This window comes from Aplidium turbinatum, chromosome 18 (genome assembly GCF_918807975.1).
Source record: "Aplidium turbinatum chromosome 18, kaAplTurb1.1, whole genome shotgun sequence".
In the NCBI taxonomy this organism is placed as follows: domain Eukaryota; kingdom Metazoa; phylum Chordata; class Ascidiacea; order Aplousobranchia; family Polyclinidae; genus Aplidium; species Aplidium turbinatum.
In genome coordinates, this window is record NC_137489.1 from 6,263,487 (window position 1) to 6,282,643 (window position 19,157).

Here is a 19,157-nt window from a genome sequence, read left to right on the forward strand (position 1 = left end):
TGAAAAAGAAATACAGTAACAAAACCAACAAAAGGAAAAGGTGGCAAAACCTTAATGGTTTAAGACGTGCATGAAAGAATGTAATATTTCGGTAGATGCATCGATAAAATAGTTAAGCACGGCCACCAAACCTGATAGGCTACCGTACTTTAAAACAAGTAAATGAGAACACGACTGAACCCAACAACATCACATTTATTCTTGATTGTTTCGCATACTTGCAAAGGCTTTTGACACAGGGCCGGTTACCGAGACTGACCGAGTGAAGTGTTGTTGTGAGGAATTTATTCCATCCACTAGTTGCCTCTGAATGAATAGCAGTCCTGAAATGCATTGCTCAAACGCACACCGCAAGAGGCGAACCGGCGCCGCATGATCTTGTGTCGGGTGCGTACTACTGAACTAACGGTGTGGACAACCCCTTCACGCAACATTCAAAAACACTTTGGCACTGATTAGTCAATGTCAACATAACAAAATGCCCCCTTTAATCGACCACGTTTAATTAGATCATCTATTTAAATAACAGAGAAACAATATTTACTGCATAAGTAATATAGACTAAAGAGTTCAGTAGATTACAACTCAGTGCAAATTAGTTTTTGATCACACCTATTTAGGGGTGTAGCCAGTAAAAAATTTCGGACAGGAGTGAATTGATTATTTTTGCACATGTGAGCAAGCCTAACAACAAGCCACCGAAGGTGCAGTACCCACAGAGGGGGTCTGTGGGCTCCCAGAAAATCTTTTGAAAATACACCGTAAAATTGCGCATTCTGAGAGTAGTTTCAACCTAAATTAATAATAAAACTTTGTTAAATGATGCTGTAACACAGTGTGAAATTTTAAATCAAAATATTTCTGGAGGAGGCAATTGTTTTCTGTGCTCCTTGCCCTGACAACGCTCCTGCGTCTAGGCTACTGTATGTATAGATTTGAAGAGGAATACGGTGACTAATAGACCTTTTGCATAACAAACCAACAGAGCGTGACGTTGGAGTCGTGAACGACTAGCCGCTGTTCACAATGCTGTGCGATAGGGTTAGTGGCGTAGTTTGCAGACGAATAAATTGTTTAACGTTTGCTTGAGCTGTTGTTTTGTGGTCTTTACAGGCGTGTATCAGTGTTTCAGTATAATTTGCCAGAAAATAAAACTCTTTTAAGTTGTAAACTTACGCTACAGAAGTGTAAACCTTTGACCAGTTCTTTGCTGTATTGGAAGCGATCTTGCCAGGCAAAGATAGGAAGAATTTCTTGTATTAGCCTATACAGCTTCAAAAACCAAGCATGCAAATCAAAATATTGATGCAGAACTTAATGACGAGGCTACTTTTGAAATACCTCAAAATGCCATAGGAGCGCTGCATCTACATAGATTAGCGGTGGAAGATTGAATTTTTGCTGGTGTTGAAGCTTCGCCTGGGTTTGTTTTATACAGACTTAAAGCACAAGGTTTGGTATTAGTTCTGCATTTGTACTGTACTGTACACCGTATTTTTCATTCATGAATGCATCTATTTAAGGTTGATTAGTTTGAACATATTCCCTCATCGTGACGTTATCATAGCAACCATGAAGCCAGACTTCAAAAAGGACTACCCAAGCACCATGATCATCATCGACTGCACTGAAGTAGGCCTACGTCTCGAAACACTGTCCTCACTTCACCGTCAGTCGCAAACGTACTCGAACTATAAAAGTACAAACACTGCAAAGGCATTAGTCATTAGTGGGAGTTGATCCAAATGGGAGTAATATGTTTGTATTTCAGTTGTAGCCTACACTGGTAATGTGAGTGACAAAGAAATATATCAGAGGAGTGGATTTTTTCACCTTTTGAAGCAGAAAATAGCTGCTAATGAACTGCACTTCATGATGCTGTTATGGCCGATAAAGGGTTTCTTATAGAAAAAGACTTAGCCTACATGGTATTGGACTATTGGTCTACATTTGAATATCTCACCGTTCCTAGGTAGAAGGCCTCAAATGAGTGAGGACAAAGTGTTAAATAAACGAAGTATTGCGCGCCATCGCATTCATGTAGAGAGGACCATAAAAAAATTCGTCAATTTCACATCTTCGACAGGAAAATACCAGTGACTATGCTTGGTAACATCAATAAAATGTGGTTGGTTCGTTGCATATTATGTTATGCAGAATGAAAATAAAATGTTGCAAGACAAGGTGCCACTATCGTGGTCCATAATTCCCGGTCAAAATGCACACGTTTTACAATGGCATCCTAAATTGCCTTTCCTAGTCTGTTAGCCAACACTATGATTAAAACGAACAAGAATTGAAGTGTGCCGATAATCTACAACAATTCATAAACACAAAAAATTTACTTTCACCTGCCACCGACCTCACGCTTGCTTGCAATAACAAGAAACGCCTTCATAAACCGTAGTAAACCAGCGATTCTCAACCCTCAGACTCCGCGTAACTCAAACGTCGCGCTCTGGTGATTTTGAATGTGCAAAAGGTCTATTATGATCATTGTTTGAATGTTAGCTTTTGCTTTTCTAATTGTGAGTGCCAAGTTGAAAAGCGTAGCAATCGTGAAAAATCCAGTAGCCTAGCCTAGGGATTTCCCTACAAATGTCCCAAAATCCCTACTATAGGGATAAATCCCAATATGTGGCAACGTAGGAATGAACCGAAGTCCAAAATGCATTGTTTTTTCATAGGGCAGCCACAAAAATATTTTTAAGGATTAATTCCTACTACTTCCTTATTTTAGAAACTAAACTTTCTGTCGCCTACTCACCTATGACGTAGACTAAGGTTGGCTTTGAATCTTTATTGTCGGACTAAAAAAAAACTCTAATAGATTATTTCGGGCAGTTTTGCATAGCCTACTTGTAAAGCAGGTTGGCACACCAGTCAGAGGCCAATAAAGAGCCTTATTTTTTACTTTGTAGACCGCAAAGAGCCACACTCTCTGCTCTCATCATATAGCCTAGCGGCCCAAGCTTACACGGGCAAACATTAATATCACCCTGTTTCTTCTTCACCGAAATATAACTTATACTTTTGTTCAGCTGGATTTATGGTAAATGTTACACACAAACATGAAAAAGACGGAATAATACAAGCCTTTTATTGTTATGCATGTTAGCCTACAATAGGCTACTTTAAATCAATTTTAGTTTTATTGCTGGAGCAAACATGTAGAGAACCACGAAGTAAACACACTGATTTGTCACCAACAAAAGAAAATGAAACCAACAAAAAACAAAACCAAAAGGTTTAAAACAAGCATCCATGAAACAGTGTTTCGAAAATAGCCTACTACAGTCAAACTTCGATACTATGCCACTTTGCTATTATGCCACCCTCGGTACTACACCACTTTTGATCGTCACCCGCTAAATTCAATAGAAAATATATTTACTATGCCACCCCTTACCCTCGCTACTATGCCACATGAGAGTACAGTATTACTGTATTAACGAAACAATTAACGGTACGAACAAAACGATTAAACGGTTGTAAAACGGCAAAAGTATATGTAGTAGGCTATGTGCAATGTGCATGTAATGTATTCTCTCAAGTTATACTGTAGGTCAGCCCAAAACTATGAGGAATCGTCAGCTGGCGCATGTTCTTTCGATGAATTTCGTACACCTCGTCGTCTGGCTAGCCGATCACATCACACTGGGCTTCCCGCTTCTCTGCTGCTGCATGAACTTCCAGACAGTGCTTCATGCCCGCTGGGCATCCTCGAAAGAAACGATTTCGTCCTCAACAGTTATCTCATCATCTTCGCTTTCAACCGGCTCTTAGCTGCACAACATCTCCTTCGCAATCACATCCGGTGTGAAAGATCCACCAGTCTCGAGGCGCTCATTACTCATCAGCTTCAAGAAAGTCAGACAACTCGATCTCTTTGTTCTCGTGCATCTTTTCCTCGGCAGGCAGCGGTTCCTAGATTTCGAGCAGATTAACATCATCCGGCGCAGATTGGATTTCCTCGTACAATTATAATCGTACAACACAACGTGGCATTACATGGTCACGTCACAAGGCTGTTTTTACAAACTCTCGCTACTATGCCACCCTCGCTACTATGCCACTTTCTCTTGGTCCCGAAGGGTGGCATAGTATCGAAGTTTGACAGTATCTTAAAAATGCACAGGCACCAAACCTAGAAAAAAAGGAAACTTTTATTTCGTCAGGTGTAAAAATACGCCTACAATTAACACTAGCAAGTGCAACATGGGCAATTTAGATTTACAATACACTACACTTTCTTGGACTTTTGGCAATTCTTGTCTTAAACAATCCTCTTGGAATTTGGCTTATAGGGAGACCGAGGCTTGTTGGAAACAAAAGGTTAGTTGAAAGTTGAAACATTGCTGTTTTTTTTACTCACGAACACATTTATAAATCTTTACTGCTTCTTAACGATATATCACAATGGTATCTATAATAATCTATCAGCCATGTAAACTTCATTGGGTTCAGAGCAGATGTGTGAAAATTCTATATATTTTTCTGATTTTTACGCTTTTAACCAAATTTGAGCTTGAAGAGTATCTTTTCAACGTGATAATTTAGAGCTATAAGTGAAAGTCCTTTGTGTAGAAACGATTTATGCGATCCCTTTCTTATTTTGAATGTTCTTGTTTTGCGTTCATGCTTCAGTGAAATCCAGCCGCATGAGTCTTGAATCTTCGTGTTTCATTTATCGAAAAGTTTTCTTTTGCGTTTCGACTAGAGCGGTGGACGGGTGTATTTTTCAATATTTTTTTTCTGATGATGGTTGGCTTGTGTGCGTGGATTACAAGTAAGTGTTTTTGTGTACTTGAATTAACATTGGTCAGCTTGAGTTAGATGTGATGAATTGAGGCCTAAATGGTAGCCGTTCCTGTCGATTGATTGACTCTTTATCCTCGGACTGGAAAAGCTTCTTGCAGAGCTTAATCCTGGCAGTTTCGCATACTTGTAGAGCGGTGGTTCCCAACCTTTTTGTTGTCACGGACCCCTTTAGACAAAATTCTGCGGACCCCTATCTAAATTTTGCCTGAAACTCAATTAACGTACTATTGACTATTGTAATAATTATGCTACTCAACTACTGTACTGTGTCATATTGTATTGCCGCTATGACTCCTGCGGCAAATATCAGGTTAAACAGTAAGTTGCTCAAATAAGAAAACGAATGAAATTGTTCAAGAAATGTCAGCAGTATTTGAATATTAAGGTGACCCAAAGTGCCATGCCAAAACTTTTTCAACGTAAGCAAATTTAAGGAGAGGGCTATTGTTGCCTTTCCTGAACTAAACGACTGAACTGTGCTTGAGTTTTTGACAATGCAACACGCATGTCATCTTCAACGTTCAGGCGATTTCGATGTTGTAACAAGAGCTGAGAATCCTGCCTCGCAAAGGTAAGTGGTTATGAATGGTAACAAAACAATAATCGCTTGCTTTGCCGAGAATGGGTAGGTTTGCAGTTGTGAGCACAAAAATTCTTCCACAGTTTTTGAATGAAATTCGATGCGTAATAACTCTTTTGATCTCAAATCAATTAGGTCATATTTACTAAGATCGTCATCGATAATGTTGCTCAAGTCAAAAAGAAAATGATTTCGAATTTATGTTTCAACTTCGTGCGGCAGGTGTTCCAAATTGAAATAACGTTGAAATGAGATTTGTAGGGTTTCCAAGAGTGCGCAAAATTTTTCTCTCATAGAGATCAAAAGAGTACATTTTCTTTGAGTTTCATCCATCAAGATAAAACCGGTTCAGTGGCTTAGTGGTTAGTGCGCCCGCTTCTGAAGCGGTAGGCATGGGTTCGATACCTTTTCGGGTCATTCCAAAGACTTTTTAAAAATGGTAGGCTACTGAATCTAATTTCTGCTTGGCACTGAGCAATGGCGTAGATTCGGGTAATAATGTACTCAGTTGCGCCTCAATACGGCTGCATTGACAATGTCTGCTCTGTAAAGCGCTGTGGAGCAACGCATTCAGCGCTATATAAAAACTAACATTATTATTATTTATTATACTGTATATTATCTTCTAACATTGGAAAGTTAGCGTAATTACCTGCTTCCAATCTGCATTTCCAAACCGGCAACTTGGCTAAAAACGCTTTCAGTTTTTCAGCTGCATCAATTATTGTCACACCTGGTCCTTGAATGCCACGATTAACATTGTTAATATGACCGAAAATATCGGCTAAGTAGGCCATGCTGTATCGGAATGGCCCGTTTCGGTGAGTCCGATCTCTTAACGTTTTTTTTTTTTTAATTTTTTTGAAATTATCGCGTACCGTAGCCTAATTATCATTGCCGTTTTAGGGTTAGGAGTTAGAGGTTAGGAACTCACCGAATCGGACTCACCGAATAGTAGCAGACCCATGCTCTATAGATAACTTTTACTCTCAAACAATTTTGAGAGGGGACTTCCTTTTGCTTTCAAAAGAGTTAATACCTCATTTTTTAGCTGCTGGAGTCGTTTTAAAACTTCTCCTCTTGATAACCAACGTATCTCAGAATGATACAAAGGTACTTCGTAATTTGACCCTACTTCTTGACAGATCGCTTTAAAAGTAAAGTGGTTTACAGCTCTGTTTTTGATGAAATTAACAACTTTCACGCAATTCGTCAGAATTTTTTTGAGACGTGCTGGTAAAGTTTGTGCTACTAAGGCATACCTGTGCAAGAAGCAATGGGTAACAACCACTCGAGGAGTTTATTTTTTACTAAAGCAGCAAACCTGGATTTGTTTCCGAGCATAGCTGGTGCTCTATCCGTGCATATAGAACAAATTATTTTTCCAAAATTCATCAAGGTAATCACGGACCCCCAAATGCTTTCTCACGGACCCCCAAGGGGTCCGCGAACCCCAGGTTGGGAACCACTGTTGTAGAGGCTTTGAATCACTGACGCAGGCCCGGTCACCGAGATTGACAGAGTGAAGTTCCGATTGTTGAAGTGTTGTTGCCAGGGAATCTTTCCATTCATTAGATGCCACTGAATGGAGAGCAGTCCTTAACGTGCGTTGCTCAAGCGCACACCCCGAGAGTCGAACCAGCGCCGCTATTGATCTTGAAGTTTCTTCGTTCCAGAAGTGACGCGCTAACCAATTGAGCTATCGGGACGCAAAATAAGGCACAGCTGTTGGGTGCAGGGTCCGTTATTGACCCTACAAAAATCGGTTGTTACACTTTGGTCTACATTGACTGCAAGAGCCATAGTACTAGAAAAGTTGTATGCTTCAATGACTACATGACAGTACGTTTCCACTTTCAAGAGCATGTGGGGTTATTTGAAACGTTTTGGCTGATGTTAATTGGAACAGGTTTTTTTGTTGAAAATAGGTCGATAAACACTTTCGACATGGATTGATAAACACTTTTCAACACTGCATATATTAGATCTCTACAGGTTATGTCTTCTCTGGTAACTTGTCAAGCTACAATCCACAATAGATTCGTCGACATCGAACGCCCTTGGTAGTTCACTTGGATCGACAGACACATTTGAATGCTGTAGGCAATATTAAAAAATCAAACAACAAATAGCCTACTATTGATAGGCCTACTACAAAAGATAAGCAGAGCGAATTACAACAAAACCAGTTAGCCTACTAGTTCACGAAAAACCATCTGATGATGCTATAGAGGTAGTGCTGTATTCGCAAGAAAAGCACAGGGTATACTGTCTCAGATTTGATGAAATGATAAATACACAACTTGCAAAATACTAATCTTTATTCTACCATAACATGAATTATCAACATCAAAATTGGACGAGAGGTACAAATTTTGTTATGAATAGGCCTACATTTCAAACAGCCTGCCGAGAGGAATCTACATCTTTATCCTCTTTACAAACTTGGGATTTAGTAGGCTATCCTTAGCTGATGGGTGGTTTGGCAGCCAGGATCTTACACATTTTTTAGCAGTAAATTGAGGCACAGGTGGTCCATTGGAATTAAGTTTAGTAAACATCGAACAGCCCACATTATCAATAAGCAAAGATGCTCTTGACCCATAATATCGTTCAATAAACTGAAACCACGTTCACATTCTGCTGTAGAACAAGGAAAGTTGAAACAGCTGTCAAGAGAGGCTTCAAATTATTGGGCACAATTTCAACTTTTTCACTAAAGTCTCCCTTGGATTGACCGTATTTCATCAATGTCAAAGCGTCTACAAATTCTTCTCACCTCTGCTTCTCCATGACGCAAATTTCCTTCTATCTTTTTTTCAGGTTGCAAAGTTAGCAATATCAACCAGTAGCTGACCATTGTTAGGGTTGGTATTAGCACAAAGTCTCATTTGCATTCTGCTGACAATGCTCTGAATGAATGATAAAACTCTCAGAACGGGCTCATGGTACACCCGTATACCATTGGTCCTCAATGGGTTAAATAGTTAGTTAGTAGTTGTCAAGAATCAGAAGCCTAAGGATAGCATAAATAGGCCTACTCTATTTGGAAAACCAGAGGGTATACTATTGTTGCTCGAAAAAGCAGAGAGTATACTGCGTATACCCGACGAATAGGCTACAGCGCTGTCTAGAGGTGAAACAGGCTGTCAAGGTTTTTAGTAAACTAGTCACTAATTTTGATATTAAAAAATAGATGTAGCCTAGTTGCAACCATCCCTGAACTAAACCTGTGCGGTGCTTCAACAAACTCCGCCCATGAAGTTTATTAAAACATGTGATGTAGGCTAATGTCTGAAATAATTAAATTTGTGCAAAATCTGAAAAGTTAATGCAGACCACAAAGCGTTTTCAGGGGTTTCATGCAGTGTTGCATACCTTATGCCTATTTTACTCAGGCAATTCAGGACGATGTTAGTGACTTTCTCGCAGGCTTTTAGTAGAGTGATAAATCTTCATTTTGTATGTGTAGCCTATCTTGAATAGCTGTAGTTTATTGACAAACGCAAACACGATTTGCGCTCCTGAAAATCAAAGTCGACTTAGACTAGTGCTCGGTCTAATAAAACGGCCAGATCCATAATCCACTGAGGGGTCCATGAATGTCGTGGGTAGTTCTTGCCCTTTTCGGTGATGAACAGTTTCACGATATGTCAAAGACGAAGGAAGAGGCTACGGTACCTGACTTTTATGGTCATAGATTAAAAAAGCATCGGCTATGCGTTAAGGAATGGGGTTACGAAAACGATAGCATAAATGGGGAGACTAACGTTTGAGAAAGTGGTATTTTTTCTCATTTTCAATATCTCAGTGGTTAAGCGCCCGACTCAAGATCAAGCGGCGCTGGTTCGGATCTCGGGGTGTGCGCTTGAGTGCGGGGTCAGCCATCCCGGTAGCAACTTTACAAAAGGTACCATTAAAAAATCCCCTTCGAAGTTTGTTTGGTAATTGCAGAAGAAAAAAGAGCAATAGCACTGGTGGGAATCAAACCCACATCGATGAAATGACCATCTGCATCACCGCCCTAACCCTCTGCGCCAAATCAGGCAGTGGCAAACCGATGAGTTAATTTCGCTATTATATACTTTTTTCTTTTGTTGCTCAAAGGGGATTTTTTAATGGTATCTTTTGTAAAGTTGCATCCCGGTAACCGGCCCAGCGTAAGTGGTTTAAAGTCTCTACAAGCATGCAAAACTGATAGAAATAACTTTTCAAAGGCTTTGTCAGTCCGAGGACAAGGATTCAAAAACCAAACCAATGTATGGCTGGCAAAGTTTGAACGCTTGCCATGCTCGTGAGTACTCTACTCAGTTTTGTACTGATCTTTTGAGATTTCTTTGTTGAGAGCATGCAGTAGCTCACATTTCTTTTGTAATTCATCTATTCAATCTATTTGAATAAGCTGAAGATGCTATTACTATAGCGAAATCGATTCTTAACTTAATAAATTACACTAAGAGGTTAGATTGTTGTGCAAATGCCAGCATTTGATGAATGCAAAATAGCAGTAATTCATCTGTACAGCAATCAAACATTTGTATTCAAGCGAACAGCATGAAGCATATCACACTGCGCGATGTAATAATTTGAGACACTCTCACAATGCGAACAAGATCAAGAAAGCCACCATAAGGCAAAACAGTCCCATGGCTTCAGATAAAGCAAAACCAAGGATAGCGTATGAGAACAGCTGTTGTTTCAGTGATGGATTCCTAAAAAAAAGGATGATTACTTTCTGTTGTAAAATCAAAGCGCATAGTCATGGTACTTGCATTAAATAATGCGAAAGATGAACAACAAAAACTAACTTTAAAAGTAAACTATGTAGGTGTTAATTGAAAAATTAAACATCAGCATCACATTTCAAACACGGCTAGTATTCACAATTACAAGTGTTTCTTACCAGGTTGCCAACCATACCAAGACATGGCTTATTCAGTCTTTTCCGTTAGTCGTTATGCTATAACTACTTTAACTACAGTAGCCTAGTATTAACTACATCACAAACTAACTGATAACAATGATTGCTTCGTCATGATGTAGTACCAACAGTCACGGCGGGCAACAGTATAATATGCAACAGCAATTGCGAATAGATAAGAGCAGCTTAAACACGCACACAAAAAGTAAGCTACCTTGCATAACCGATGATTAAACTTCCGAACACTGTTCCAATTCCTGCCCCAGATCCAGCAACACCTACAGTGGCAGCTCCAGCACCAATGAATTTTGCGGCGGTGTCAATGTCTCGTTGAACTGCTGTAGTTTGTAAATTGCGAGCCTGAAGCAAATTTACAAGGGAAGGTTAACAGCCACAGAAATAAAGTTTCGTGAAAGAACGGGTAACATCATGCATGTATAAAAATAGTACACTTTAAAGACTAAACTGACGCAGATATCCCTGAACTGACGTTACTTACAATCAAAATCAACACGCATAAGTAGGTGCTTAGTAAAAAGTATATATTATATACTTTAAACAAAATTAGTTTTATGAAAGTAAACCAATAACAGATTTTGATACACTACCAGAACGCGAATATTAACGTTAAAGCATCTAATAATTTACAAAACGAATGAAGAATTTCAACTTGCTTAGTCTGATAGGGTTGGTACCGTACATTTAAATAGTCGGCATTTGAAAACCTGCCAACACCTTAGTATACAAAGACTCGTGTATCGCTGTAACATATACGACGTAAATTTCTAACTTTCAAATGCAAGTGTAGCTACAGAAAGTTAAATCCAAAAAATACCACTATTTGTATCAGGCAGTGAATTAAGCGTCACACTCAGCAGACACAACAAGGATTGGAGCGACGGTTTCTCAACACTGTGCACAAACGTACATTACTTTCATTGCAGAAGGAAGAACTGCAACAGGTCAAGAGTACACACTACACACACCTTGCAGCAGTCACTGAAAAACCTTCAGAGTTGGTTCCAAAAAAGCAAGGATCACTGTTTACTTACATTAGAGTTGCTGTTTTGTTGCAATGCCATACATGCTGCTGGTTTCATAGCAAGGAGAGTACGAATCTACAAAAATATGTTTACTTGACTTGATATTTCTATTTGAATAAGCTGAAGGTGCTATTACTATCTAGCAAAATAGATTCTTAATAAATTACGCTAAGAGGTTAGATTGCTGTGCAAATGCCAGCATTTGACAAATGCAAAATAGCAGTACCTACTACCCATGCCCACCTAGAGATGCGGCCTAATTTGTCACGTTTTGCAGATTTTGATTACAGCTACTGCTAGTGTTTGTCTGACATATTCTGAGATTTTTTTTACTTTTTGCTGTCTCCTAATGATACAAAAGCTTTTTGTTGCCTTGGGGAAGCAGTAGAAAATGAGAAAAAAGAAGTTGAAAAACGCTGCATCAGACTGTTATTGAAAAATTAACATTCTGACTAAAATCTTCAAAATCAAATTTTCTTTGTTTTTCAACATCTGAGGATGTTACAACCTATTGTGTCGTCTAGGGAAGAGGTCACCAACCTTTTTTGCATGCGGGCCACTTTGGCACTAAGGAGAGCTGTGGCGGGCCGCACTAATAAAATGTTAGGTAGGTTGACTCTTATGCTAGAAAAGAACGCATTTCGTACCCAGTATCCAGCGTTACATGTTGTTCATATTTATGTTAGAATACCGCAGCAACAAAATTAATCGAACAACGCTACTGCCAGGCCAAGCTCCTTTTACACCACTTTTGACTTTTTTTTAACAATTCCTAATAAACGAGGCCACTTGTTTTGCGCACTTATAGCGAGGCGAGCGGTTTCATCAGAATATTCATCGCCAAGCAAGAGTGGTGTTGTCACTTCGCTTCACAGAAGATATCTTGCAATTAACAATTTCAGTAAACAAGGAAATGTTTGACACATCGCAATACAGGCAACAATCGTGACCTGCAAACATATCAGCGAAAAATAGGCTCCAATAACAGGGAAAAAGAAACCAGGCACCATGAAACATATGCTTGTGGAAATCACCCAAAAATCGTAGTTCTATCGTAATTCATGAACAGTCATCCCTTTAAAAAAGCAATGAGTTGGTTTTTCATCCTTTTTGTGAGAGTCTATAAAACCGTCTTTCTTTTGTTATAGACAACTGTCACTTGTGATGCTTATCAGCGTGGCAAGAATTTGTTGATCAACAACAATTTGCAGAACTTCGGCAGGAGATATACTAAAATTGGAACGATACAGAGAAGATTTTTTGCAGTACTACTACTAAGCTAAATATTTTCATAATACAATCAGAAAAAGTCTTTAAATTTATATATAATATTTTGCCAATTTATTATTAATTGAGTTGGCACACCGATCTATTTTGCCAACAAAAACTTGCATAAAGAGAACACTGCTTGTGAAACACAATAACGGTGAAACGCACACTAGTGTTTACATGACATTTGCAAACTTAAAATAAGCTACCCTATGCTTACAGACATTTTCGAAATTCGAAAACAGATGTTTTAATCAACCACTGGGACAGTGTGGCTGGACATCGCATTGAAATAGCTTTAAGCAACCCCCACCTAGAACTATAATCTGATTGGTCGGTCGGTGGAATCGCATGCAAAGCGAAATTATGCTTTCCGGAAAGTATTTTTTGCCTTCGTGCTCTTTAACTCCTCAAGAAAAGTATTTTTGGTTATACTTGTACGCTGATACCTTCCGCGGGCCGCAGCGACAGGGGCGCAATTAGGGGGGATGTCTAATCAGCACGACAACCCCCTTTAAGATTTGCAACTTCAAGAAGAGGGACGACTAACTAGACTGAGACTTACGTACTACTTAACGTGTGTCAGTTCAAGCTATGTTCTATGCATACCAAACTTGTTTCATGTTCAAGTCGCATAAACCGCAATACAAAATATCAACAGACCGTCATTTATTCACGCAATATGATGTCATAAAAACAAAATGGCTGACTTTCCAGGGTAGTAAAACTTGAAGTGGGGGAAACCGGCTCAGCTTTTCGCTTACAATGGCATGAAAAAGAAGCTTTACAAAGCCATCATTTTAACAAGTTCTCAAGTTCAATCATTTTCTTCTTGCCTTTGTTCTCTCAAAACAACGCACACGTAAGGGGCCTCTGTTAATCACATGCAGAAACGAATTGGCATGCACGACGCACGTGACTTGCAGGCTTTTGTGGACAGCGGAGCATTTAAAAAAAAATATGTAATTTTTTTCCTTTCTCCGTCTTATTTCCGAATCCAATTAGGCTACCCAATAAAAAGTGGTTTTTAGATTCGATTCTGGAAGGATTCGAATCTTAAGGATTCGAAATTCTACTTTGGGCATCCCTACTTAGGATGCAACCTTATTAACCCACAAAACGAAACTGCAGCTGGCTTTAGGCTAGTCTGATTTGTAATCTTCGTATGGTCGCAACTTCACACATTCTTAAACCAATTTTATAATTTTGGTATCAAAAAGACGGCAATGAAATTTTCTTTACAATCTCGTCAAACTTGATGTGTATCCACTATCCAGGCCCAAAGCTTGTGTGGACTACTTTTTAAAATGTGGGCCTAGAGAGCAAACAATTTGCTGCCTACTTTCGAAAGCGCGAGAAACTTTTTTGAAAGTGAGTAGCAAGCGCAGACAAAGCGAAAAAGCTCGCTTCGCACGTCACAGAATTGAATCATTGCGCTGTCAATTTACACTAGGCTAATATTCTAACGATCTAACTGTGATATATCTACTTCTACAAATAATTGTTAGTTTACTCTCTCGTTGCCGACCTCCTTTGATTTTTTCTAGTTGCGCAGCGATACAGCGTGGCGGGCCGCCAGTTGGTGACCCCTGATCTAGGGTAAACAGCACAGAAAGCGTAGAAATATAGTTTTAAGAAAAATGTAATAAAACATTTGCAAAAAGTTAGCAAAACCTAAAAATTTCTGCAAAAAGTGACAAATCAGGCCGTATCTTTAGGAAGCTATGCAGTACCATAGTTGACTTAACTTTTTTCCTAAATATATCTCTCTATATATATAGCTAATTTTTTATTTCAATTTATCTATTTTTTAAGGAGCTCGGCAGCACTTGTTAACTTATGGAACACTGTCTCTAGATATTACTAACACAGTGTAATTGCCATTGGTAAACAACATTCAACAGAAGTATTTCCTGAACTATACTAGCTGATTGATAAGCATTTTATATTCTGTTCTGTAGATTTGGTAGCTGTGTAAATTAAAAACAGTGGTATCCAAACACTGTAACAAATAAAATTGAATGTCATGTGACATTAAAACCAAATGAAATAATAAGAAATGCTAGAAATGCCAAGAAATAAAATCAACTATCATTGTGCCACCAAAGTCAACAATCACAAACCAAGATTTTCAAAAACAAGACTTTAAATACAAAAATGCTTCCAAGAAGAATGTTTTATTAATATGATATTGATAGCCTACCATTGAAATTAATCTAAATATTGTTATTCAAGTGAATATATAATATATCATGTCAATATAAAGCAAGTTTCCATACCAGTGTAGGAGAGGCTGATAGAATTCTTGTGCAATGCATTGTTGAGGTTTATTTCTAGAGAAAAAAATGTCATTAATTTATTTGGAGTACTGTATGTAGTAAATCTTAGCAGATAGCTCATGTCATAGGTCGTACTGTATATTTAAACATAGGGTCCATGTGCATGTTTGCGACCATCGACATAATAGTATCCACTTCACAAATTTGTAAATATTTTGCAATTGAAAATAATTTGACAGAAAAAAATAACAAAGTGGCTATTTTTACCCACTTGTTGCCTTGGTTACAATCAGGTGTTGCCAGAGTTAGGATTAAAGTTAGAAAGGGTTATATTTAGAAATAAGGTTAGGGTTTTGATCTTAGCTCAGAACTAAAAAAATTTCCAAAATACAAGCTTTTGTTTTGAACAGCTTTAAACTTTTCTTAAATTAGGGCAGAATTCTTTATCTGGCAATGCAGCTAAAAGTTTAACGGTTTTTTCTCAATCACGTTATCACAACTTGTGTAAGTTATATCTTTTTATGCTACATATATGACTTGTTTTTCAGGTTTTAAATTATGTTTTCAGAAAAACTCCATTGATTAAAGTTTCTTTGGCAAACGTGGGTCAACCCCTTGTGGCAAACGAAAATTTCTAACTCCTAAACTTGATTAGTCAAACTGTTACAGCTGGAAGCAGCAAAAAAGCACTATGGATGCAACCTAGTTCGTACCCTGAACAGTTCGGACCCTCAGTTCGTACCCTAAAAAGATCGAAAGAAAAAATTAAAAAAAGCGGAAGTCGCTGATCGCAGTTTCCGCAAACATTTTAAAATTTTCCCCTTGAAAAGATCGAGAGAAAGATAGCACAAAGCCGAAGTCGCTGATAGCAGTTTCCGCTAACCTTAACCATAGGCTAATCTATGCTCTAACCCTCGCTGATCGCAGTTTCCGCAAACATTTTCCGTAGATTCCGCTAACCGCAGTTTCCGCTAACCTTTACCCTAACTCTAACCATAGATTAATTTATGCTCTAACCCTAACCCTCGCTGATCGCAGTTTCCGAAAACATTTTTCCGCAGTTTCCGCTAACCTTTACCCTAACCCTAACTATAGAGCAATCTATGCTCTAACCCTAACCCTCGCTGATTGCAGTTTCCGCAAACATTTTTCCGCAGTTTCCGCTAACCTTTACCCTAACTATAGAGCAATCTATGCTCTAACCCTAACCCTCGCTGATCGCAGTTTCCGCAAACATTTTTCAGCAGTTTTGCTAACCGCAGTTTCGGCTAACCTTAACTCTAATCATCGAGTAATCTATGCTCTGCTCTAACCCTCGCTGATCGCAGTTTCCGCAAATATTTTTCCGCAGTTCCGCGGTTTCCGCTAACCCTAGCCCTCGAGTTTGTTTGCGGAAACTCCGATCAGCGACTTGGGCTTTGTGCTATTAAACTGCGATCAGCGACTTGGGCTTTTTTTAATTTTTTCTCTCGATCTTTTCAGGGTACGAACTGAGGGTCCGAACTGTTCAGGGTACGAACTAGGTTGCACCCAAGCACTATTATCAATAAGGTTTAAAAAAACGCTCCTGGGCGGTGTCGAACCAACGCTCTTTGCAATTTGGGACCAATGCAGTTGCTGTGATCCACGGATATTCACAATACAATTTGTCGAGTTTAGATATTATAACACAACTTTTTTGTTGTTGAGAGAAGAAAAGGCAAGGAAAATATGTCATGCTTGAGTGAACACTGAACAGGTGCATATAACCTCAGAAGTTAAATCAAATATAGTTATTAGTCTTCACAATATATGGAAAAAATAGCTAATGTTTAAAAAGATACGGTATGTCAACGAGAAATGCTTTTATTGGGGTCCACATGTTTTTGCTGTTATCGCATTATTTACTGCATGTTCGTTACAGATTGCTGTATTAGGCAGATCGCACAGAATTATTTTGCCAGAATGACAGGGGTGTTGAGATGCATTTTGGAATTGAAACAGCATTCACAAAATGCGCTATTGTAATTTTAATGCACACAACAATACCACCAAATTATTACACGCTTAAGAATAAAACATTTTTCTAATAAAAAAAGAGTAAATTTTGTATAAGGTAAAAAATACGATTTTCAGAGATCCTTGAAAAAAATAGTAGCAAAATGCAAATACACACATGGACCACTTATTTTTTTTAAGGTGTCTTGTTGTTTAACCACCATAATCATTATCTGTAATTGTTAAGGTTTGGCAACAACTAACTTAGCAGACTTCACTACAATATTTTGTGAATAACTAATTAAAAAAATTTCTGGGTCTTGTAGGTTAAGCTTCCCACCATGTTGCAGCTAACCATCAGATTATGGCAGTTAAAAACTGACAGGACCTATTGTTACATAGTTACCGGTAGGCCCACCGTAAGTCTCACAATTGATGTACAACTAGGCTACACATTTTTAAACCACAAATAAAACTTAAACTTATCAACCTACAGTTAAATGACTAGACCTATATATAATGGTAAAACTTAAAGCAACATAGCCTATCCAAATAAAGGGCTTCAGAAATGCATGATGTTATGACCTATCGTACCCTTGGTTAAAACACATTATTATGTTCAAGGACCTTTTTCATAAAGACATAATCATAAGCAAGATGTATTGATCAAAATATAGCAATACTCACAAATAATATCTTTGCACAACACAAATACAGGCGTTCGGTGAACTAGTAATCGATGCGATCAAAGTGCGGAATGTAACACTCTGACTGTGATGCAAAACCTGAATGACACCACACCAGTAGTCCAGTAGACAGTTTATGCGCATGCGTATTTGCGTGAAACATAGAATGACCTCTAACAGAGTTGCCAGCTTTTGGTGCTGAAACTGCGGTTAATTTTATCTAAAATGAAAGTGATGTTGTTTATAGGGAGGCTGAATACGCAAGAAACTTTTATCTAAAAACAATTTATGCAAAAAAATAAAACAAAAATTTCCAACAAGCGTTATGAATATATCAAAAAAACTAGAACTCAGGCATTAGGCTACAACTTGTTGAAATAACTTTTATCAATATTCTCAAACCGCTCAAACTTTACTAAACTTAAATAACACCTGAGGCAAACCAGCAGCAAAATTCTCAGCAGCTTAGTTAGTAAATCGTTCAACTTTGTCAACAAAAAAACGGAAAAATACATAGCTGCAGCCTTGGTTTAATTCTCGAGTTCTTCTCTTGAGTAATGATGCATAAAGGAAAGCTTTCCTTGTTGCGGCTTCCCATCTATAAAACATTTAAAGCTGGTTGCTATTTTCATTTGAAGTCTAAAACTCCTTTCCGCTTATGTTCAAAATAATCTTGTGTATAAGTTTACTTGCTTGTATGATGCGAGTTCGAGTTCGATATACATTGGTATGACCAGTGGGCAGTGACCCAATGCCGTCTTTGGGGTGTGCAAACCGTGCGATCGCACAGGGCCCGCAAATTAGGGGGCCCGCAATTTACTCAGAAAATGCAGTAATTTTGTCATTTTCAATGGAAAAATTCAACAAAAGAATTAGCAACAAGAAAACATAGAGACTCAACGAATTCAACCTATTTCGTCCCCTGAACATTTCGTACCCTGAAAAGATCGAGAAAAAAAACGACATAGCCGAAGTCGCTGATCGGAGTTGCCGCAAACATTTCAAAGTTTCTCGATTTTTTTCAGGGGACGAAATAGGTCGAAATTTGATTTTGTTATACGATTTCACGGTACGAAATCGGGGTACGAATTTTTCAGGAGACGAAATAGGTTGCATCCAGACTCAACATAGAGACACAGCTTTGTTTCCGAAAAATGCCAATAAAGAAAGCATGATCTTATCCTTTTGCTATGCCACCAGACAGCACCATTTTACAGTAATATTTATACCTAAATTTTTGTTGAAAATGCTCTCAGAATGCCCTAAATTCAAAGTAATTTTTCAAAATTTTCTGGGGGACGCCCCCCAGACCCCCCGCCGCTGGTTGTCACCTTCAGCGATCACGCCGCTACCACCGCCCCTCCCCTTTCAAAGTACCTAGCTACGCTACTAAATTGGATCATTGTCATTGGGGCCCGCAAAGCATATTTCGCACAGGGCCCGAAATACTCTAAGACCGGTACTGAGTGACCACACGACATTTGGTGACAAGAGCGGGAGAGCCAGTGGCGTAGCTAGGGGGGGGGGGGCGGACCGCCCGGTCGGCACGTCTGGGAGGCGGCACTTTCAGACAGGACGTTT

At 38.7% G+C, this 19,157-nt stretch overlaps 1 protein-coding gene across 1 annotated transcript; it reads right to left on the reverse strand.

Annotated features, from left to right (window-relative positions):
• Positions 1-9,918: 9,918 nt before the first annotated feature.
• Positions 9,919-17,722, reverse strand: LOC145787420 (uncharacterized). The gene is made up of 5 exons (XM_082599163.1): positions 17,578-17,722; positions 14,914-14,967; positions 11,375-11,440; positions 10,537-10,682; positions 9,919-10,113 (listed from the first exon to the last, which is right to left on the reverse strand). The coding sequence occupies exons 2-5, from the start codon at positions 14,950-14,952 to the stop codon at positions 9,999-10,001; spliced, it is 366 nt and encodes a 121-aa protein (XP_082455289.1). The 5' UTR covers positions 14,953-14,967; positions 17,578-17,722; the 3' UTR covers positions 9,919-9,998.
• Between the last annotated feature and the right edge of the window lie 1,435 nt (positions 17,723-19,157).